The sequence below is a fragment of the Acinonyx jubatus genome, chromosome A3 (genome assembly GCF_027475565.1).
Source record: "Acinonyx jubatus isolate Ajub_Pintada_27869175 chromosome A3, VMU_Ajub_asm_v1.0, whole genome shotgun sequence".
NCBI classification, from domain to species: domain Eukaryota; kingdom Metazoa; phylum Chordata; class Mammalia; order Carnivora; family Felidae; genus Acinonyx; species Acinonyx jubatus.
This window is the reverse complement of record NC_069388.1, coordinates 20,440,204-20,463,059: the sequence shown is the minus strand read 5'-3', so window position 1 is coordinate 20,463,059 and position 22,856 is coordinate 20,440,204. Positions and strand designations below refer to the sequence as shown.

The 22,856-nt window shown below is 53.0% G+C and overlaps 1 protein-coding gene across 5 annotated transcripts in view; it reads left to right on the top strand.

Moving 5' to 3' along the window:
• The window catches only part of PPP1R16B (protein phosphatase 1 regulatory subunit 16B), a 100,776-nt gene that overhangs the window by 62,888 nt on the left and 15,032 nt on the right, over nucleotides 1-22,856 (top strand). For 4 of the 5 annotated variants that reach the window (XM_053199966.1, XM_027070084.2, XM_053199965.1 and 1 more), the window contains exons 3-6: nucleotides 12,599-12,669; nucleotides 16,425-16,570; nucleotides 18,463-18,566; nucleotides 20,217-20,341. In XM_053199966.1, coding sequence (XP_053055941.1) covers nucleotides 12,599-12,669; nucleotides 16,425-16,570; nucleotides 18,463-18,566; nucleotides 20,217-20,341 — 446 coding nt within the window. Of the gene's footprint in view, nucleotides 1-7,974; nucleotides 8,800-12,598; nucleotides 12,670-16,424; nucleotides 16,571-18,462; nucleotides 18,567-20,216; nucleotides 20,342-22,856 lie in introns of those variants that run through there. The other variant, XM_053199967.1, reaches the window with a different exon arrangement.

The window sequence follows — 22,856 nt, the reverse complement described above, 5'->3', positions numbered from 1 at the left end:
TAAACAATGTATATAAACAGTGCTGCTGTGAACGTCCTTGTCCATAAATCTTTTTCCGCCACCCCTCCTCTTATCTTTAGCATGTGTATGTGCTGGAGATTCCTCGCAAAAAAACACATAGTTTTGACTTATCTATGGACGATTTTTGTTTTACTGGATTTTGCTTGGTGTATTATGCGATTCACAGGCTTTCTTCACTGATAATTGCTTCGTTCTCCCCACCCCACCGCTGACCCAGGCAGCCACTAATCTGCTTTCTGTTTATGATTTCATTTTGAAATATCTTTTTAAAAAACCACCCTAAGGGGTGCCTGGGTGGCTCTGTCAGTCAAGCGACCGACTCTTGGTTTTATGGACCAACTCAGGTCCATGATCTCACGGCTCGTGAGTTCAAGTCCCACATCCAGCTCTGCACTGACACCACAGAGCCTGCTTGGGATTTTCTCTCTCGCTGTCTCTCCGCCCCTCCCCTGCTCTCTCTCTGTCTCTCTCTCTCTCTCAAAAAAAAAATAAATAAATAAATAAACTGAAAAAAAAATTTTAAATCCATTCTGCACCAGAGTAATGTTGCCACCCCCACTTTCTTTGTTTTCGCATTTGGTGGTTTATTTTTGAGCATTCCTTTATTTTTACGCTCTCTGTTATTTTGTTGGGATGTATCTCTTGTAAGCAACACACAGATGAATGGTTTTTTTTTTTTCTCTTTTTGACAACCAAATCTTCACTACTTTATAGGGGAGGGTAGATGATTTCATTTATTGTAGTAGATAGTTGGTTTTTGGTCATCTTGCCTTAGGCCTTGTGACATTTATGTTTCTGTGTTCTTTCATTCTGTGACTTTAATGAATACTATGTTTTCTTTTATCTTTCCCGTTGGTATGGAAGACAAAATCCTGGTTTTAGTTTCTCCGGTGGTTCCCTTTACAATTTCAAAAGTCTTGTTTAATTTCCTCAGCTAGACAGGTGGAAGCCCAGAGTGGGATTTGCTGGTGTTCTGTGTGACACAGCACTGAGAGACAGAAGCAAGATGCATTGTCTTTAGGAGAAAATTGAGAGCCAGGCAGATAGACGGGGGGTGGGAAGGATGTGGTTATGGGACAGGAGAGTGGAACCAGGGAAAACAGACAGAAGGTTCCAAGTGGACGGGTGGGAGCTGGAGGAATATCCCCCTTCATAGGCAACTTGTTTCCTCTTACTAAATATCGATAGGAATGGGTTTTATTCTTAGTTATATATGGGTGAGTCTCTCCTGTCACTAGTTATGCCTGAAACACCAGCTGTACCTGGAATCAACCACACTAATATTGGTTCTCAACACTTATGAGCTAAGTGAGTTTGAGCAAATCATGGACGTTCCCTGTTGAACGAGCTGACGATAGCACCTAAGTCATAGGATTGTTGTCGTAGTTAACTGGGATGAGACATGTAGCATCTGGGCATTCTTCTGGGTATTCTTCTGGGTATTCTTCACGCTTGGAAAATATTCAGTAAACGTTAGATATTATTATGATGGCTGTGAAGCCATTTTCGTTTTTATGTATATGCAGCTCCTGCGTGTAGAGCTGGGAATATTTTTATCTGTTACTTGCATGGAGAGATGAAATAATTATTTTTTTTTAAATTTTTTAACGTTTATTTATTTTTGACACAGGGAGAGACAGAGCATGAATGGGGGAGGGTCAGAGAGAGAGAGGGAGACACAGAATCAGAACCAGGCTCCAGGCTCTGAGCTGTCAGCACAGAGCCCGACGCAGGGTACGAACGCACGGACAGTGAGATCATGACCTGAGCCAAAGTCGGACGCTTAACCGACTGAGCCACCCAGGAGCCCCTGAAATAATTACTTTAAAAAATGAGGAACAATAAGTAGACAGAGAAGAGAGGTGATAGAGCGATGGGATTGGGGCAGCAGCAGGGGGAAGTCCCGAAGAGGAGTGCAGGGAGTTTGGGGAGAGAGGGCGGTTGGGGAAAAAAAAGAACAGGTACCTTGGAGAGTTCCCAGGAGGCCAAGGCTCTGGAGGGCAGAAGGGAGATCAGGTTCCCAGATCCCCAGAGAAGCTGCAGGGAGAGGTACCGGGAAAATTCTGGAAGCAGAATTAGTGAAGAACAGGGACCTGGCACAGTTGGGGTCCAGGATGTTCGTGAATGGAATGGGGGAAGTTCCAGGGTCACGTTTCCGGACTGGCGGTACCCTCACTTTGAGTCTGAGGTGTTAACAGGCACAGGTGCACCTGGGTGGCTCAGCTGGTTAAGCGTCCAACTCTTGATTTCAGCTCAGGTCATGGTCTCACGGCTTTGTGAGTTCGAGCCCTACATTGGGCTCTGCGCTTTAAGCTGTGGAGCCTGCTTAGGATTCTGTCCCCATCTTTCTCTCTGCCCCATCCCCACTTGCTCTCTCTCTCTCTCTCTCTCTCTCTCTCTCTCTCTCTCAAAATAAATAAACAATAAACAAACATTGAAAAGAAAACAGTAAATTGGCACGGCCTTTGTAGCTTTGGTGGAGAAACCTTACAGACCCACGTCTTCTCTTATGAGATAAGTTCAGTTCTTTCTCCCTTTGAGGAAATCTAGCAAAATATCGCTGCTACATTAGGAACTTATTCTTCTCCCTCCCCCACGTTTCGGAAAGACTCTGCATTTGCCACGAGCATTGACTGTAGCTTATTTTGCCTCAAGGTTTCCCTGGTTGCCTTCCGTTTATTTACTTATTTGGACTGAATTTTCCGAGAACAGTTGTAGGCGCACAGCAAAAAAAGAGGGTGGGTACAGAGATTTTCCATATACCCCTTGGAGCTACACATGCATAGTCTCCTCCATCATCAACAACCCCCACCAGTGTGCTACTTTGGTTACCACTGATGAGCCTACATTGACCTATCATTAGCCTACAAAGACCCCGGTTTACATTAGGGTTCACTCTTGGTGTTGTGCATTCTGTGGGTTTGGACAAATGTATAATGTATAATGATGTGTATCCATCATTATGGTAGCATACGGACTGTTTTCAGTGTCCTAAAAATCCCCTGTGTTTTGCCTATTCATCCCTCCCCCCTCCCCAACTCCTAGCAACCACTGATTTTTTTTTTTTTTACTGTCTCCATAGTTCTGTCTTTTCTAGAACATCATATAGTTGGAATCATACAACATGCAGCCTTTTCACATTGGCTTCTTTCACTTAGCAATATGCATTTAAGATTCTCCCATGTCTTGTCATGACCGGACAGCTCATTTCTTCTTAGCACTGGATAAATATTCCGTCGTCTGGATGTACCATGGTTTGCCCGCTTACCTGCTGAAGGACCTCTGGGTTACTTCCAAGCGTTGGTGATTATGACTAAAGCAGTTATAAATTTTTGTGTGCAGGCTTTTGTGGATATAGTTTTCAACTTCTTAGAGTAGACACTAGGGAGTGTGACTACTGGATTATGCGGTAAGGGTATGTTTAGTTTTGTAAGAAACCGTCAAAAGTTGCTGTACCATTTTGCATTCCCACCAGCAATGGATGAACGTTGACTATATTCATGTGGGTCTATTTCTGGGCCCTCTATTCTGTTCCGTTGATCTGTTTGTCTCTTCTTCCACCAATACCACACTTTCTTGATTACGGTAGCTTTAGGGGTAAGTCTTGAGGCCAACTGGTGCCAGTACCCCAACTTTGTTCTTCTTCTTCAACATAGTGTCGGGGCTTTTGTCTTTTTCTATAAATCTTAGAATCGATGTGTCAGTATTAATAAAATCACTGACTGAGATTTTGGTTGGCATTGAATCTATAGATCAAGTTGGAAAGAACTAACATTTTGACAATATTGAATCTTCCTGTCCGTGAACATAGACTATTTCTCTATTTATTTTTCTTTGATTTCATTCATTTGAGTTTTGTAGTTTTGCTCATATGGATCATATACATATTTTTCTTAGATTTTCCTGGTATCTTTAGTTTTATTTTCTCAGGAGAACTTTTTTATTTGTTAATTCTCTCAACAACTATTTGTTGAGCTCTTACTCTAGATGCTGGATATTCCAGATAAGAAGACAGACAGGATTTGCCTGCACAGAGTTGGCATTCTAAAGGGTCTGCAATCCCTTTTCCTGTGCACATCTAATACTAGATATAAGTGACACATGTGCAGAGGCTTCTGGGTAGCTGATGCGAGTCCCTGTCAACAACATCTGTCCAGCATGACCATGTGTCTTGGGCATGGAGGTTCTAGAAAAGAAAATATTATAGCTACATGACTGACATGCCCTTGGCCATCTTGCCTTCCTAGTTTTGAAGGTATCGGAGATGCTAAGAGAGAAACCAGCCTCTTTGTATAAGTCAAGGAATGAAGATTCTCTCTGAGATTAAAATGTCTATGGCCTGGCCTGGGAGCATTTTTGTTCAGAGCACGAAGTATAGACCAGCCCAGGAGAGGATGCTCTGGCCAGTTCTGAGGCTTGGGTAGAGACCGAGCAGGCTCTCTTTACCACCGCAGTCATCAGATATTGACTGGGATCCCAAACCATCTCACAGTAGCTAAAAAGTTTACGGCTCCCACTCTCCTACCCCTGCAGCCCTTTCACTAGACCTCCTGGTCTAGTAAAAACACAGACAAATGCATGCACAAATACATCATAGTGTTAAGTGTTTGGGGGAGGGAACAGGAAGCGCATGAGAAGGGTGCCTCCCCCAGCCTCGGTGTCAGCTTCACAGAGGAAGTGACATTTAAGCTGAGACATTTAACCTGAAACCCGGTTAAGAATTAACCATGAAGTGAAGGCTGAGAAAGTCAGGCAGAGGGATAGCCCAGGAGAAGGGCACGAGAGTCAAGAGAGAGGGTGGTACATGGTGGTCCTGGAAGGGTCCGGGTGGTTAGGAGGGAAGGTGCCAGCAGAGGTGGGCAGAGGCCAGATCATGCAGGGCCCTGGAGGGATCAAGTGGCCAGTGGCCTCCTTCTTTCTTTCCCTGTTTTAAGTAAGAATCAAACACCTATTGTTTACCAGGTATTGTCCTAGGCACCGTGGGTACAGTAATGGATGAGACAGATACGGTCCTCACCTCGTGGAACCCCCAGGCTGGCAGGGGAACGAGCTCTCAGCAGGGTGCTCAAGGCCACCTTAGAGCCCCTTCCTCCTCTTTTTTTTTTTTTAATGTTTATTTATTTTTGAGAGAGAGAGAGAGAGAGAGAGAGAGAGAGAGAGAGAACACGAGCAGGGGAGGGCAGAGAGAGAGAGGGAGACACAGAATCTGAAACAGGCTCCGGGCTCTGAGCCGTCAGCAGAGAGCCTGACGTGGGGCTCGAACTCAGGAACCATGAGATCATGGCCTGAGCTGAAGTCGGGCGCTTAACCGACTGAGCCACCCAGGCGCCCCCTCTCCCTATTTTTTTTTTTTAATTGAAATATCACTCACATACCACAAAATTTACCTGTTTAAAGTGTGCAAAGGATGCCTGGGCGGCTCAGTCGGCTAAACGTCTGACTCTTGATTTTGGCTCGGGTCATGATCTGTGGTTCGTGAGATCGAGCCCCGCGTCGGGCTCTGTGGTGGTAACTTGGGATTCTGTCTCTCTCCCTCTGTCTCTTCCCCTCCCCTGCTCACGCTCCCCCCGCCCGCCCAATTCAAAATAAATAAATAAACATTAAAGTGTGCAATCTGTGGTCTTTAGTATATTCATAAGGTTGTGCAACCATTACCACTGTCTAATTCCAGAAAATTGTTATCACCCCAAATGAAACCCTGTACCATTAGCCGGTCACATCCCAGGGCCCCTTGCCCTCAGCCCTTGGCAGCCACTGATCTATTTTCTATCGTTATGGGTTTGCCTACTCTGAAAATTTCATACAAATGGAATCATACAACACGTGGCCTTTTGCGTCTGGCTTCCTTCCCTTGGTGTGATGTTCTCAGGATTCGTCCATGCTGTGGCATGTGTCAGCATTTCATTCTTTTTCATAGCCGCATAATATTCCACTACGAACAAACCCCATTTTACTTATTTCCTTATCCATTGCTGGACATCTGCGTGTTTTCACTTTTGGGCAATTCTAAATACTGCTCCTAATAAACGTTTGTGGGCAAGTTTTTGTGGGGAAACTTGTGTTTATTCCTCCTGGGTCTATACCCAGGATTGGAATCACTGGATCACTTGGTGACTCTATATTTACTTTCTGAGCCACTGCCAGACTTCTCCTCGGCGGCCGCCCCATTTCACATTCCCACCAGCAACACACAAGGGTTCCGGAGTCCCTTCCTCCTTGCCAACCCTGTTATCGTCTGCCTTTTTTTCTTCCCAGATGGGTCCTGGAGAGAGGCTCCCTGGGGAAGAACAAGGCCTGGCTCCTGGGGCCTGCACTTGGGAATGTGGCTTTGAAGGAAGCCCGGGTCTGCCTTGCCCACCCTCCACTGCGGCTGAGTCACCGTCCGGCATCTTGGGGTGAACCGGCCGGCAGTGGGATGGGCTGCACCAGCCCCTGCAGAAGCCACCATTAAACTTGACTGAATCTCCACCCCCAGCCTTGGGGCGGCTGGGCTTCCCTGGAAGCAGCTATCTCTGGCTGTTTCTGCTCCAGGGAGGGGGGGCAGTGGTGGGTGGAGAGGTTGCAGTCGAGTGAGTTTGGAGGCATGGCGCATCGAGGGCCCAGGACAACCTTTCTGAGAGCGCTGGTCAGGCTGGGCGCCCGGCCACTCCGACAGCACCCTGGGAAGGTGGAGAGCGGGAGGGCAGGTGGAGGGGCTGGTTGGACCAGGCTGCACGTGCTGGACCCGGGAGACTCCGTGGAGGGGGAGCAGCCCAGTGGGTTGGCGTCGCAGCTGGCCGTGTGCCTCCCGCGTGCCTGGCATCGGGTGGGGAGGTCTGCCTAGAACGGAGGTGCACAGGGAGATGGACAGAGGATGCATTGGAGCTCAGGCTTCTGTGTCTACCCCAGAGCTGCTACTCACCTGTCACGGGACCTCAGGCTAAGTGTTAACCTCTGTGCCACCGCGTCCCCGTCTGCAGGCTGCACTAAGAGAGTCGCTGTGATGACTATCACGGATCACCGTCTTCATTAACCAGTACTGAACACTGAATGATCGGCGATGGTCCCGGCCCTTCTGGCTTTTCATCCTGTCTGTGGCTCTCTGCTGCATTCACCCTGCTCCTCTCTCTGCCGTCCACGTTCCTGCCCGGGCCCTTGTGTGGCCACAATTTTAGCCAAGCGGTGAAGCGTTCAGCTTTTGGAGGCAGCCAGCCGAGGTCAGAAGTCCGAGCTCTGCCGTTCCCAGACACGTGCCCTTGGACAAGTCCTTTCCCTTGCTCAAGACTGAGCCTCAGTTTTCCCATCTGTGAATTGGGGGCAATAATAGCAGGCAGGTGATACTAGCCGGTCGTTAATCCTCATACTGGATCAGGAGGACTAACGGATTGAAAGACAAAGTGCTTAACGCCGTGCCCGGCACGGTTAGGGCTGGCTGCACAAAGAGCAATGGAAGGTGTCAGGCAGAGGGCGTGAGGTCTGGGACCCCGGGCAGGAGGGGACTGATGGGTGTCCGTGCCCGGCCTGGGAGTGGCCTGAAGGACGCCTGCAGTCAGCTGCCGGGTCCAGCTGCATTGCCAGTGGAGGCTCAGGGAGGGATATTTGCTGCTTCATTTCTGTACCAAATCCGTATTGTGGCTTTTCAGTTCCTGAGTCACACACCCTGTGGTGTGTGCAGGGCTGTACGCATGTCCCCAGGGTTCTCTGGTCCCAGGGGCAAGCAGCTCTCTGGGCCCTCCCCTCCCGCCCTCCCCCCGAGCAATCTTCCCTTCCTCCCTCGCTTCCTTCCTTCGTCCATTCACACAATAGACTTGCTTTTTAAAATTTTTATTTTTAAATAAAAATTGAATATATGTAAGATATACAACAGGATGTTGATCTAGAGAGAGAAATGATTAATAGAGTGAAGCTAATTCACATACCCATCTCCCTATATAGTAACCTTTTTTTTTTTTTTTAGATATTGGCCAAAGGGCACAAAGTTTCAGTTCGTTATATGGAATCTAATGCACAGCATAGTGACTATAGTGAATGCTTTATTGGGGAGCCTGGGTGGCTGAGTTGGTTGAGTGTCCGACTCTTGATTTCAGCTCAGGTCATGATCTCATGGTTCCTGAAATCGAGCCCTGCGTCGGGCTCTGTGCTGACAGCATGGGGCCTGCTTGGGATTCTCTCTGTCTCCCCCTCTCTCTCCGCCCCCCCGCCTGCTCTCTCTCTCTCTCTCTCAAAATAAATAAATAAACATTTAAAAAATAATAATCAAAAACTAGAAATTTGCTGAGGGAGCATATTTCTGGTGCTTTTGCTACAATAATTTCTGGAGCCCCTGCTAGGAGCCGGGCTCCCTCGCGGAGCCCAAAAAACTAAAGAAAGAGTTATATAATCATTGTAGACTAATCAGCCTGTATTCACAAACCAGGAGAGGCACTGCTGTGGAGCTGAAATGCAGAAATGCAAGGTACTATGGGAGTGGGTAACTCAGGCAACTTGCCCGAGACTGGGGTGATCAGGGAAGGCCTCTCAGAGGAGGTGACGTTTCAGCTGGAATCTGAGGTTTGAAGAAGAGTTCGCTGGCCCAAGAGTGAGAAGAAGGAGGGCTCCAGCCACAGGAACCTGCACGTGTAAAAGCCTGGAGGAGCTCTGTTTTTGTTTTCTTTCATTTTGATTTGGTAAATGAAAGAAGCCAGCGGCCACTGAATCGGTCACTGAGGGATTTGGGGAGGGGCAGAGGCTGCATCACGCGGTGCCTCGGAGGCAGTGGAAGGATGTGGCCTCGTTGCTGGGCGCTGGGTGGAAAAGGAGGTGAGAGGGGGCGGGGAGGGGGGAGGAGGGCCGGTGAGTGGGTGCCCCACAGACATGACTGTGCAAGTCACATGGCCGGGCGGCAGCTGCTCAGCCCCAGAGCGCCCCCCGCAAGTGTGGATTGCCCAAGGTCCGCCTCGATGGACAGACACCTCTGTCCTTCCGTCCAGGGCCGGGAGCAGGTGCCACACAGACCAGCTCGAGGTCAGGCCGTCTGCTCTGTGGGGTAGAGTGGGTCAGGTGGTAGAAAAACCACCAGCTCATCAGCAGTGATTTCTCCCGGCAAAGGCAGCCGCCACCAGCTTCCTGCCGAGATGGGTCCCTTCAGCCTCACTCGCTACAGCTGGAGATGGAGGGGAGCAGACGGCCCTGCTTGGCCCAGATTCCAGCCAGATTGCCAGGGAGGTGTGGGCGGAGCGACAGGGTGGGTGCCAGGAGCAGGAATACAGGAGAGGAGGGTGGGAGCCACCTCCTTGCCATCTCAGGGGGACCTTGCTTGCACGGGGGGCGGTGGGGACCACCTCATTGCGGTCCTTGAGCCAACAGAGGCTTGGAGCTCCCTCGAGAGAGATGCTTCTGTCTTTTACAGCCAGGCCAGGAGCTTTTGAGAAATGCGAGATGTTGACTGTTTTCATCCCCAGCGCCTGGCGGGACCAGGCGGGAGCTTAGTGGTTGTTTTTTATTTGTGTTTTAAAAATAAGGGGCGCCTGGGTGGCTCAGTCGGTTGAGCGTCCGACTTGGGCTCAGGTCATGATCTCACGTCCCGTGAGTTCGAGCCCCGCGTTGGGCTCTGTGCTGACAGCTCGGAGCCTGGAGCCTGCTTCCGATTCTGTGTCTCCTTCTCTCTCTGCACCTCCCCTGCTCACCCTCTGTCTCTCTCTCTCTCAAAAATAAATAAACATTAAAAAATTTAAAAAAAAATGGTGGTAGTAGCTTTCGGGAGATGAGCCTGGAGGGGTAGGGAGACAGGACTGCTGGGTACAGCTGAGCAAGCTGCACACTGCACAACTCCAGAGGAAGCCATTCCCATAGACCGTGATGAGAGGAATGCAGCCTGGGAATTGTGCAAGGTGGTAGCCCTGGAGGCGGGACCCTACCATGCAGGACCTTGAAGCCCAGCAAACATTTTCTGCAAAGGGCCAGAGAGTAAATATTTTAGACTGTGTGGTCCATAAAGTCTCTGCTCTGTGACTCAACTGTGCTGTTTCAGGATGAAAGCAGTCATTGGCGATATGTAGATAAATGTTTCTTGTTCCAATAAACAACCTGATCTACAGAAACAGGCTGCCTGCCAGATTTGGCCCGTGTGCCCACCCCGGTGAAGGCCACGAAAGGATTTTGAACTTCATTCTAAGAGCCGTGGGGAGCCATGAGAGGGTTTAAACAGGAAGTGAGAGGTGCAAGTTCGCAGTTAACACGGTTCTGAAAGACCTGACTGTGCCCCCAGGACCTGCAGTGTTTCTTCCGTCCTGTGTGTGGATCACTCTGTTAGTGCTGGTTCCCACTGGCCTCAGGGGCAGAGGGGAGCAGCCCCGTGGTCAACAGTCAGGGCCTCGGAGTCGGAGGACCTGCTTTCCTCTGCTTGGTCTCCTGTGACTATGACCCTTTGTCTCTTCTTCTCCATGAGGGGCATCGTTACAGACAGGAGCCCCATGAAGGAAGATGGTTCTGCACGGACCTGGGGGCACAGGAGGAGCTCAGTAAGGAGGCACTGTGGATGTAAGAATCCTTTTTCTTGCTGAACCGGAGGCAGGAAAGCCCGGTCGCGCCCTGGGCGCGTGCCGTGGGCTCTTTGCTCCAGTGAGCTGTGCCCAGATCCAGGCTCCCAGCTGGGGCAGAGCACACTTCCAAGGACACCGTGGCTCATACATGCGAAGGGCTCCGTGGAGATGGGGGTGATGCTTCCTACCTCTTGGGCTGAAAATAACTGCCCGCCATGGGAGTGATTCCTCATCTTGGGTTCCCAATAATTCCTGCACACGGACGCTGTTTTTGGCAGCTGGTGTTTCATTTCTGTCTCCAAGAGTGTCTTCTGGACAGGGAGCCTGGTCCCCCCCACCCCCACCCCGGCGCTCCCCGTGGGATTTGATGGCTTGCCTCGTATAAGCAGAACCTTCCCAGAATCCGTCCTGTACAGGGGCACCATGGCCACTTCTGCTCTCCCAAAGGCCACCAGCCAGCCCCACAGGCTCTCCACTGGCCCCTGGATCGGCAGGCTGGCCCTCGGTGATCAGTGATCTTGCCATAACTCTTACCTGCCCCGAGGCTGTGGGGGTCACCGCTGCAGGGTGGTCTGATTTGCTCGGAGCCTGAGAGGCTGTGTCCTTGGGCTGAGCTAGGGGGCTGCCGATTAGGCCACGGTCCAGGAAGAGTGGCTGAGGACTTACCGTGTGCCAGGCCTCGGGGAAGGAACAGTAAGTGCCAGGTCACCGTCCTGCCCTTTTGGGGCTTAGTGTCCTACGGCAGACAGACCCAAAGCCCCTAATGACCCAGATAGTTATGTAATTTCGGTTGTGAAAGGCTATAAACTAGATACAGAGGAGCTGTGGGTGTATGTTAACAGGGGAGTGCCTCGTCTGGGGAGTTTGAGCTGAGACCTGAAGGTTGAGGAGTGAGGCAGATGTGTGTGTGTGTGTGTGTGTGTGTGTGTGTGTGCGCGCGCGCGCGGGTGTGTGTGTCAGGGGCAGATGTATGAATGAAGCTGCGGATGAAGATGGACGGATAGCGAATGGGTGGATGAATGAAGGGACGCGTGGATGGATGAGTGAGTCTTCCAGGCAGTGGGAACAGGCTATGCAAAAGCTCAGAGACCAGAGGATGCAAGGTGACCCTGTAACTGATGAGAGACCATTGTGGAAGGTGTTTGGAGTTTAAGGAATGAGACTGGAGAGGTAGGTAGGTAGGAGCACCATGTACCGCTGAGCAAGTTGCGCACTGCTCCAGGGGGTGCCGGTCTTATAGATGGCGGTATGAACGGTGCCCCCCGGGCTGTGCAAGATGGAGGCCTGCAGGAGGGAGCCCATCATGCGAACACCGTATGTCTTAGGAGGGGTTTTGGACTTTGTTCCCAGAGCACTGGGGAGCTACGGAAGGCTTTTGACAGTTGGCGATGGGGCTCATTTCCATTTATAGTGCCCCAAAGCGGCGCTGTCCAGTAGAACTTTCTGTGAGGATGGAAACGTTCTATTTCGGCACTTTCTAATACGGTAGCCACGTGTGGCTCTTGAGCACTTGAAATGTGGCCAGAGTGACCAAGGACGTGACTTTTGAATCCTTATGAGTGTAAGTTTAAAAGGCTGTAATAGCCAGATGCGGCTGCTGGCTCCATAGTGGACAGGCTGCTCCAGAGACTGAGACCATGTCCCCCCCCAGACTCCTGCCCTGCTGGAGACGTCGCCGCTTGCCAGAAGGCTGGGCGGAGGCCTCAGACTCCCCCCTCATGTGGACCTCAGTTCACCCTCGGGCCAGGGAGGCCACAGGCCTGTGGTTCTAGGAACTGGGCCTGGTGAGGGTAGAGCTGAGGGGCCGCGTCCATCCCCTCTGCGCCTGAGACCTCGTCTCTTCCCCTGCTCCCACCCCCGGGGGGTGCTGAGCCGGTATCCGTCCTGCAGAAGCAGCGGCCGTGTCCCTGCCCTTCCCAGATCCCCCCTAGTTTCCCCACAGCAGCTCCTCATCTGTATGGTGGAGGGCTGTTCACACTTGCCTCCTGTGCCCAGGACGTTCGCATCAGGACCTGGGCGCGGTGGGTCTTACCTGGGCCCCCCTGCACACCTGCTCACTCCTCTGCCCTCCGTTGCAGTGCGCTATTTCCTGAAGAACAAGGTCAGCCCTGATCTGTGCAATGAGGACGGACTCACAGCCCTGCACCAGGTAAGGCCAGGTCCTTGGACCTGGGGTCCCTGGATCCGTGCACCCCAGCGGAACGGTCACGCCATCTCCCGGCCTTTTCCTGCCCAGAACGCCCAGGGCGGAGGGGAGGAAGGGCAGCCTCAGCTGTCTCGTCTGAAAGGCTCTTGTCTACTTGGGAGATGTGCGTGTCTGTCACCGATACGCCCACGGAGCCCCTGGGCACACGTGCGTGCGGCACACGCACAGCCTCCCGGCACAGGGAGCCTTTGTCACCGCGTCCTCTCTGCCCAGCGAAGGGCTCAACAGACAAAGCAAGTTTGTTCTGAGCTCAAGGTTTATGAAGCATGTTTGTTCGCACCCACCGAGGCCTCCGTCCACCCTGGTGGGAAGGGTGATTGACAGGGAGGCCACGTGAGCCGCCTGGGGTCGCACAGCCGTGGTCCGTGGCCGTGAACCAGGTGCCCTCGTGGCCCACATCCTTTCCGGGGCGGCGCGATGGGCCAGCCCCCCCTTGGCCCGAGAGGGGCTGTTCTCGCTGTCATCACTCAGCTGGGTGCTGCCAGAGCCTCCTAGCTGGTCCCCGGCATTCAGTTGCCCTGCCGTGTTTCGTTCTTCCCGCGGTGGCCTCAGGGACGCTCGGGCCAAAAGTCTGATGTTACTCAAAGCACTCTTGGTGTCCTCCCACATGGTGCCTCGAGGCCTGGCCCCTGACCAGTGCTCCATGCTCCCTGACTCTCCGGGCTCCAGCCGCATGGCTTTTCTGTTCCTTCCACACACTGGCTCCTCCCACCACGTTTCCCATGGCGTGTGGGGGTGTGCCCTAGTTAGCCCCCGTGTGCAGCAAGAGCCTGAGAGCTGTGCTATCGTATAGTGTCCTTTTCTTCTGAGCACCTGCTCCGGTAGCCATTTTAGCCATTCGATGCTGGCCTCCCTCTATCCAGACAGAGCCCATGTCTCCTGCCCATTGGTACGTCCTACCATCTTTCCCCGTGCTGGTATACAGTCAGTGCTCGATATGTGTGTGCTGACTTGAACACACGGAAGTCTCCCGGTGCCCTGGCCCGAGTTTCTGAGCAGGTGGACTTGCACGCAGTCTGGCAGGTGGGAGCCCAGGCTGCCTGAACCCCAAGCTGTCTCCCCGAGAGTGTCTCCATGAGCTCACGAGGGCAGGAAGGGATGGACGGAGACTGGCCGCTGCCCTACCCGTGAGCCCCAGGGGCAAGCCCCACCCCCAGCCATCAGCCCAGTGGCTTCCTATCTGTCCTTTTGGCTTCTCTTCCGCTCCGCAGGGCTTCATTCACCCACTATTCTAGCTGTGTGATCTTGGGCAAGTTACGTAAGCTCTCTGTGCCTCACTTTCTTCATCCGTAAAATAGTAAGTACCCACCTCACTGGGCCGTTGCGAGGATTAAACGAATACGCATGACAGCCCTTCAAGCGTCTCCTGACGCTGCATAAATATTAGACGGCATTATCGTTACTGAAATTTGTCACCTCGTTGGCTTCTGTGCAGAGCCACTTATGTGAAGTGTAGTTGATCCTCTCAACAGCCCTTTGAAATATTATGGTTCCCATTTTATAGCCCAGGAAACCGAGGCTCAGGGCCGGCACTGTCTAGTAGAATTTTCTAGGGTGATGGGATGTCCTGTGCATCTGCACTGTGCAGGACGCTAGCCTCGCGGGGCTGTGCGGCACTCGGAATATTGCTCTGAGGATTGAATGAGGTCGTCTGTGGCCAAAAGTTAGCGAGGTGGCCCTAGCGGCACCTCAGAAAGCACCAGCCAGGGTTATTTGATAACGTGACAGGCTGTTATTGCCACTGCCCGGCTGTCATTGCTGTGTCACTGCGGCTGCATCCGACACAGGCTGGAAGCGCCTTCGCACGCCTGGTAAAGGCGTGTGGCTCTCCTCCCCTTGGCAACAGGGAACCTTCGGGGCTTGTAAACTGGGACTCATGGATTGACGAGGAGGAGCTCTGTGGGTTGAGGGTGTGGGAAGGGGGGCGACGGGGAGGCAGGGAGAGATGATGAAGCCGCATCAGGGCAGTGGGGCTGGGGGCAGTGATTTAGAAGGCGGCATCCACACCCCATGAGAGATTGGATGTGGGCAGTGAGGGGGCGGGAGGAGTCATCCAACCGCAGGTGCCATTTCCCACCTTGGGGAATGTAGGGGAGGAGGCCTGCCCACCCCACCACCTACCGCCCCAGCGTGCACCCCAAACCCAGCCCTTCGTCTGGCCGAGCCTCGGAGGTGCAGGCCGGTCCAGTCCCTGGGCATCCCTCTCATAAGGCTGCAATTCTGGGTGCGCAGTCCCCTCCCCTTTCAACCCGAGCTCCTCCGCTACCCCGTCCTCACGTTTTCTGTAGCCCTAAGGGCGGGTTCTCTGGCCCGGCTGTCCCCTGACACCAGGGGCTGACCTGCTCCTGCTGTGGACAGAAACTCCCCAGACCCAGCTCCCAGTGACGGGGGCCCCTTGTATGTCCCCACTGCCTCCCTCCAGTGCCTTTGGCTCCCTCTGCTGGCCGTGCTGTGCCACTGCATGGTTCTCTCCACCACCTGAGGCACACCCCTCTGGGGTCACACCTCTGCCCCACTTGTCTGGAGAGATGCCCTCAGACCCAGTCAACTCTAGACAGGCTGGAAAGAGATCTCTGGCATTATCTGCACAAACGGTTGCTCTTTTCCCGCACGTCCTTCTGGCACTGAACCCTGGCTCTGCCGGGGATGGGGTGGGGGGCCATGGTACCACCCTATCCCCAGCCCCATCGCCACGTAGGGCCATGGGCTCCCAAGAGTGCCCCTGATCCTTCTGCTGGCATCCAGTCACTTCTCCCCATGTCCACAGATAGTCCTGTCGGCCCAGCCACCATCGTCTCTTAACTGGATGATTTTGCCATAGCTTCTCCCTGTCCCTCTCGTCCTCAAAAAGTGCTCACATGCAGTCTGTTCTCCACATGCACCCAGAGGAAGGATTTTTTTTTTTTTAAAACAAGTCTGATTATGTCGCTCCTCTGAGTATAACTCTGCCACGTCTCCCATTGCACGGGGACCAAGCCCTTCCCTGGATGGGGCAGCACTGAGCACAGATGCCTGCTTTGTCCCCTGCTGGCTTCTCCATCCCGGTCTATAGAGTGACTCCCTGTCTTCTTCCTCCTCTATCCTCGCCTCTGTCCTCTCAGGGCCCTGGCTTGAGGCCCCCCTGTCCCCTTGGAATCGTTCACTCTCTGTCCCTGGAGTTTGGGGGCTCCGGTGGCTGTCAGAGGTCTTTGTCTCCCTGGGGGGCTACGGGTTCCTGAGCCTTCCCTGTCCCCAGGGCTGACCTAAATGTGGACAGGCCAGAGCATAAACCCGGCTGTGTCCTTTCAGGGACTCTGTCAGGGTCCCCAGAGCCCTGATGTGGAGGAGGGTTCTTTGCGGGGGGGGGGGGGGGGAGGGGAGGCTTGGTTACTTGGGGCTTAAAAAAGAACAAGATTTTGAAGCCTCATTCAAAATTTTGTTTCGTTTCCACCACTCACAAAGTATTTTCTCTCTGCCCCTTGGATTTTTTATATTTCACTTATATTTTTATCTCGAATGTTATTAACTTTCTCGTGGGGAAACCGAGGCTCAGAGAGGCTATGTGGCTTGCCCAACGTCACACAGTGTGTGAGTAATGCAACTTGATTCAAATGCAGACAGTTTGGCTGCACTGTCCTTCTTGTGGCCTCTCGAGGGGAACCCCGCAAGGGCCGGGGCCCCGCTGAAGCTGACCCTGTGTCCCCCCTCACCCCCCGCAGTGCTGCATCGACAACTTTGAGGAAATTGTCAAGCTGCTCCTTTCCCATGGTGCCAACGTGAATGCCAAGGACAACGAGCTGTGGACGCCCCTGCATGCCGCGGCCACCTGCGGTCACATCAACCTGGTGAAGATCCTCGTTCAGTAGTACGTGACCCTCTCTTCCCCAGGGACAGCCTCCCCTCTGCCTTTGGTGGTTTTCTATTTGTTTTGTTTCTGCCTTCCACCCCTTCCCCCCCGCTCCCCTCTCCGTCTCTCCTTTTCCTCCTGCGGTGCCATTTTCTCTGTCTCTTGTGGTGCCTCGTGTGTCTGTCTTTCTCCCCATGCCCTCCCTTCACCTCTGTCTCTGTTTCTCTCTCTCTTCCTCTGGCTCCCAGTTCCCTTCCTCCCTCCACCTCTGTGTTCCTTTCCCACTCTTGTCTCTCTGTCTCTCTTTTTAATATAATTTATTGTCAAATGGGTTTCCATACAACACCCAGTGCTCATCCCAACAAGTGCCCTCCTCCCTGCCCGTCACCCACCCTCCCCTCTCCCCCACCGGCTCTTGTCTCTTTTCAATCTGTCTCTCCCTGCGGTTTCCCCCCAAAATATTAGCACACGACATAAAAACTCACCTTTCTTGCATTGCAGGAATAATCCCGATCAGTCTTGGTGTGAATCCTTTTAATAGGCTGCTGAGTGGGGGTTGCTAGTATTTTGTTGAGGATTTTTGCATCCGTGTTCACAAGGGATATGGGTCTGTAGTTTCCATCTCCTGGAGGGTCTTGGTCTGGCTTTGTATCAGGGTAGCATTCTCTTTTTGTAAATCTCTTTTTTTTCTGTCTCTGTGGGTCCATGAGTTTACACTCATCTCCTCTACTCTCTTTGGGTTTCGTTGCCATTTTTGGTTTCTTTTGCTATTAAAAAACAAAACAAAAACAAAAACATACTTGCTTCCTTGGCCCTGCCTCTCAAATGTTATTTACATGCTTTTCTTCAGGACAGAACCTGCTTTGAGGGGCACCACGTGGCAGTGTTTTTCCTAGGAATATGGCCATTTCTCTGTATGCTGTTCTGAGGGTTCTTTCCTGCCCTAGAAGGCTTTCCAGTCTGCTCAGTTCTGTAGACACACAGAAAAGACAACATTCAATTTTAAATTATCGCACTTCTGACTGAGCCGCGGGGAACATCGAGTGGCCACAGCCCGATCAGTGATGGTGCCCAGAGGAAAAGGGAGTGCCAGCCGAGTACAGTGGGTCCCCAGCGCTGATCTGTACCAGAATCATGTGGGGCGTGGGTTCAGAATACATAATCCAAAGCCGCACCCCCAGAGACCGTGTTTCAGGAGGTCTGGAGCGGAGCCCAGGAAGCTGCAATGTATTTCGGTGATTCCCTGGGTAATTCTGCAGGGCATCTCAAGATCGCGTGTGGGAACCACTGGGCCAAAAACCAGATTCTGCCAGAGAGCCCCAGGGCTCTGTCCTGCCCCTGTCCTGTCAGCCTTTCGGGCCAGGACTTGGGAGAAGGTCAGGGGGAGCTGGTGGACAAGGACTGAAATAGAGCCGGGGTTTGAACCTTGACCCTCCCGCCTGCTTGCTGGGTGACCTTGGACAAGTGACTGTTTCCCCTTGAGTGAGATGGGTCCGCAATAACAACTCAAAAGGACTAGCACGAAGATTCACTCAGACGATGTGTGTATAGGGCTTAGATCAAGCCTGGCTCTAAGCAGATGTGTGATAATTTGTGCCGTTAGTGTTATTTGTATTATCATCACCAAGGAAGACTTTGACATCTGTCCTCAAGAGCCTGTCTGCTGGCCCAACAGAGCAGCAAGCTGGGGGTGGTCTGCTTGGGACGGCTTTCCTGGGAGCTCCTGTCAGAGGCCCCCGGGGATCCTGAAGCTGCCGTCCTGGCTGGGGTGCCCCAGCGAGGCGGAGGGGTAGTGGGTGCTGGGGTGCCCAGTGGGGTTGCGGGGGAGAGGCTGGGGGCGGCGGGGGCGAGGCAGCCAGACCAACCCTAGCCACCCCTCCCGGGCCCTCACGCTCTCTCTTTTTCTGCAGTGGGGCCGACTTGCTCGCCGTCAACTCGGATGGAAACATGCCCTACGACCTCTGTGAGGATGAGCCCACCCTGGATGTCATCGAGACGTGCATGGCGTACCAGGGTAAGGGTGGAGTACCAGGGATGGGCACAGGTGAACGCGTTAGCTGGCTGCAGGCCTGCCTCATGCTCCCCACTCAGGAAGTAGGATGGGTCCTCGTCGTGGTTGTTATCCGGGTGACTAACAGGACGAGGCCACAAAAGGCCCCTGGAAAACGTGCTGTGCAGGAGGGAGGCACTGTTCTCATCACGTCACCCACACGCGCAGGCGGCCTCAGCTGGCCTCGTCTCCTCTTCGTCAGCTGTGACAATTCAATTCAATAAACACTCACAATAAAGATATATTCCCCTTTGGAAACATAATCGAGAGTCAAGAACATTCGCGGGTGCCCGCTCTGTGCCAGGCACCACGCTGGCTGCCAGGGGCCGGGATAAACAAGATGTGGGCTGTTCTCAGCTCACAAATGAGCCGCAGAGAGGAAACAAATGTGGCAATCAGAGACCTGCCCGCCCCCACCACCCCGCACGCATATTTCTGAAGGCCTCCTTGCAAAGAAGTCTCAAATCCAGACCCTTGACTGCAGTCTGAGGTCCGGCCGGGACCCTGCTGTTGAGTCTCCTTCCGGGTTGGGGCAGTAGCCACCGATGTGGTCGCTGGCCCGGGGTCTCCCTATTCCTCTGCTGCAGGGGTCCTTCACTTTTGTACTAGTCTGGTGAATCCAGGGGCACCTCTTCAGGAATAGTGCTTTTAAATGCGGTTCTCAAATTCCCGGCATCATAGCGGAGATCAGTCATGTTAAAACATGGCTACCAAAACATTTTTAAATGTGTTACGTAGAAACTTCGTTAATTCACGAAACAGTAAGAAAATACCTGCAGTTTTCTGTTGGTGACGGTCACGGGCACCTGCTAATTCTGTGGATTTTCCCCACGTCCCCGGTGGAAGGAAATAACTGTATTTCATTTCATGGTTGGTGACAATAAACGTGTAATTTTTTTCCCCTCCTTTCGAGTTTATAGACCTCCCCTCAGTTCTGCCCAAGAATGTTTGATTTGAGGGACATTTCTGTGGAACACGTCACTTTCGCCTTTTTAAACCCCATGAAGTAACTGTCAGTAACGCTTAGACTTTTAGTCGGAGATTCAGGCTGTCGAATGTTTGTCCGGGTCCTTCCACTCCAGTTTATTCAACTTGCCATTCAGAAGTTACATGGTCGCTAATTCATCCATGCCCATAACAGAAATTCATTAAGCATTGAGCCCTCGTGCTACAGACACAGCCATGGGAGACATGAAGAGAACTAACAGAGAGACCCTGGTCAGACAGGTGGTCGAGGCGGGGGGGGGCGTCGGCAAGGGAGGTGATCCCGGCCAGACCTGCAGGATAAGACAGGGCCAGCCGACTGAGCGGTTGCAGGCAGGCAGGTGGATGTAGGGATTTCTGGTGTAGAGAGACAGAATATGTTGCAGTAACCAATCCTATTTAAGTGCATCCTGGGCTCCAGGCAGGCATGGCCCTTGATCTTTGGGCCAGTGCACGGTGTGCGTGTTCACTGGGCCTGGGAGACAGTGACCCATGGGCATGTCTGTCTTCTCCCTTCCCCGCCAGACCTCGGGGAGCAGGAGCCGTGCCTCACCCTTCTGCCCCGCCACCCCTCCCCGCTCGGGGCCTAGGTCCGGGGTGCTGACTCAGTGCCCCCCCCCCCCCATGCAGGCATCACCCAAGAGAAAATCAACGAGATGCGGGCAGCCCCTGAGCAGCAGATGATTGCGGACATCCACTGTATGATCGCAGCGGGCCAGGACCTTGACTGGATAGATGCCCAGGGTGCCACACTGGTGAGCAGATGGGCCTGGCGGGTTTGGGCTGGGGCGGGGGGCGTCAGCACCGGAACCAAGACCAGCTGTGGCCGAAGTGGGCCAGCACCTGGTGGAGGTTAAGCTTATACAGTTGGGGCCTTGAACCTCCTCCAGACGGCTTTGGGGCCAGAGTTGGCTCTGGAATATGGAGCGTCAGCAGAGCAGGGGGCTCACCCCCTTTGAGAATCTGGCCACTTTCAGCTGGGGCTGGGAGTCAGGAGCCCTGCTGTCCGCCCGTTCTGTGTCCAAGTTCCTCCTCTACTTCGAGCTCCAGGTGTCCATCCTGAGCTCATGATTTCCCCCTCCTCCAGGGGTGGCTGGTGCCATCATTCATCCATCCAGTCGACACAGACCTCCGTGCCACATGCTTTACTAGACTTTGGAGAGCTAGAACAGTGAACCTGCTCTCTCAGATCTGCCTGATTGGCTCCATTCATCCTTTTGGCTCGAGTGTCAGCGATTAGAAACCTTGACCTCTCTCCATAGGCTTTCATAGGACGATGCAGCCTAGTACTGGGGAGGGCCTGCTTCTGAGGCTCTAAACTGAAAACAAGAGCAGGGCCTTGGAAGCCCGGACGCCCCCTCCCCCCGCAACCCTTGCTGATGGCTGGGCCCTGGCCTGGGCTTGGGGTCCGTGCTGGTCGTAAGCACTCAGGAGTCTCAGCATCTTGAGCTGACCAGCTGCAGTTCACCAGCAAGACCCCTCAGTGCCCCTCAGGCCTGACCTGGTGGCCCAGGTGTGGTTACTGGGCTTCCCCCACCCGGTTCCTGAGCCCCACCCTCTGCCTTATGCCTTTTCCTGTTCACTGGGTCCCTGCTCAGCCCAGCGCTAAAAGATAGAGTTAGGTAGTGAGACTGAACACGGCAGTATGAAATCAAAGCTAAGCTGTCCCAGGGCATGGCCCACCCTGGCTGGAGCTCCTTTGGGTGTGTGGCTGGGCCCTTTAGACACACGGGTCTTCTCTTGGGCTGAGGGCTGGCCTCGGGGTGGCCCAGACCACATGGGCCAGGCCCCTACTGGGTCTCAGGTCGTCCCAGTAAAGCGGGGATACGAATAGCACCTTCCTCACCAGGTTGTTGGGAGGAATAAGTGAGATTCTGCATATAGGTGCTTAGCACAGAGTCTATAAACTCGCAGTGGATGTTAGTGATTAACATCTTTTTAAGTTTATTTACGTGTGTGTGTGTGTGCGCGCACGTGTGCGTCTGTGACAGAGAGAGAGAGAGAGAGTGAGCGAGCTCAGGGGACAGGGGGAGAGAGGGAGAGAGAATCCAAGGCAGGCCCACGCTGTCAGCGTGGAGCCTGATGTGGGGCTCGAACCCACGAACTGTGAGATCATGGCCTGAGCTGAGAGCAAGAGTCAGACACCTAACCAGCCGAGCCGCCCAGGCGCCCCAGTGTTATGGTTATTCTAGCAAAATCACTCTCCCGGTCGTGCCATTTTCTTCCCAGCCAAGTATGGGGCCCCACAGTTTGTAATGTCTGGCTGGCCTGCTCGGTGTCCTTCTCCACAACTGGCAAACCACGCGTTTGTAAATCAGATGATTGTTCTAATTTTCATGTATGCCTGTACCAGATCACAGCCCGGGTTTATTCTGAAAATTAAAAAAATAAAGGAAAACCTCTATTTGCCGGAACCCCATAGCAACCTTACCCCGGGATGGGGCAGCGTCTGACCATCAGGGCTGTGTTCTGAAGGGCCACTTCCTGGGGTCATGCCTTCTCTGTCCCACTGACTGGAGCTCTGTGGCTGCAGAGCTCAGCCCCGCCAGAGCTCTGGCGTCCTTGGGATCTCAGCTCTATCTCCCACCTTGGCTGGGCAGTTGGTTTCTCTTTGCCTCATCTCCTTACTCCTTCCTTGCTTCCCAGGGTGCACCTTACCATCACTCACGGCCCTCCAAGACAATCACTTATTGTTTGTCATGCGCTAAGCACTTTATATATTTTCTGGAGGTCAAGCAGATGGGATATTTGTGGTCTGCAAGGCGGCATCCATCCCCAGAGGCCTTGAATGGTACTGGGTAGAAGAGTTGTGGCCTCAACATGAAGCTTTCCCTTGTTGGATGTGTTGGTTACCTATCGTTGTGAGACCAGTGACCCCAACACTTAGCATCTTAGAACAACAGTAAATATTTGTTATCTCACATGGTTTCTGTGGGTAGGGAATTGGGAACAGCTTAGCTGGGTAGCTCTGGTTGGGGCCTCTCACGAGGTTGTGGCCATCTGAAGGCTTGACTGGGGCTGGAAGATCCACTTCCAAGATGGCGCACTCACATGGCTAAGAAGTTAGGGCTGGCTGTTGGCCGGAAGCCTCAGTTTTTCACCTCCTTACAACCTCTCCTTGTGGCTGCTTAAGGGTCTGCACTACACGATGGCTGATTCCTAGAGTGATTGATCCAAGAGAGCCTAAGGTAGAACCAGCAATGCCTCGTATGACCTCACCTCAAATCACACACCACCACCTCACAATGTCTTGTTTGTTAGAAGCGGGTC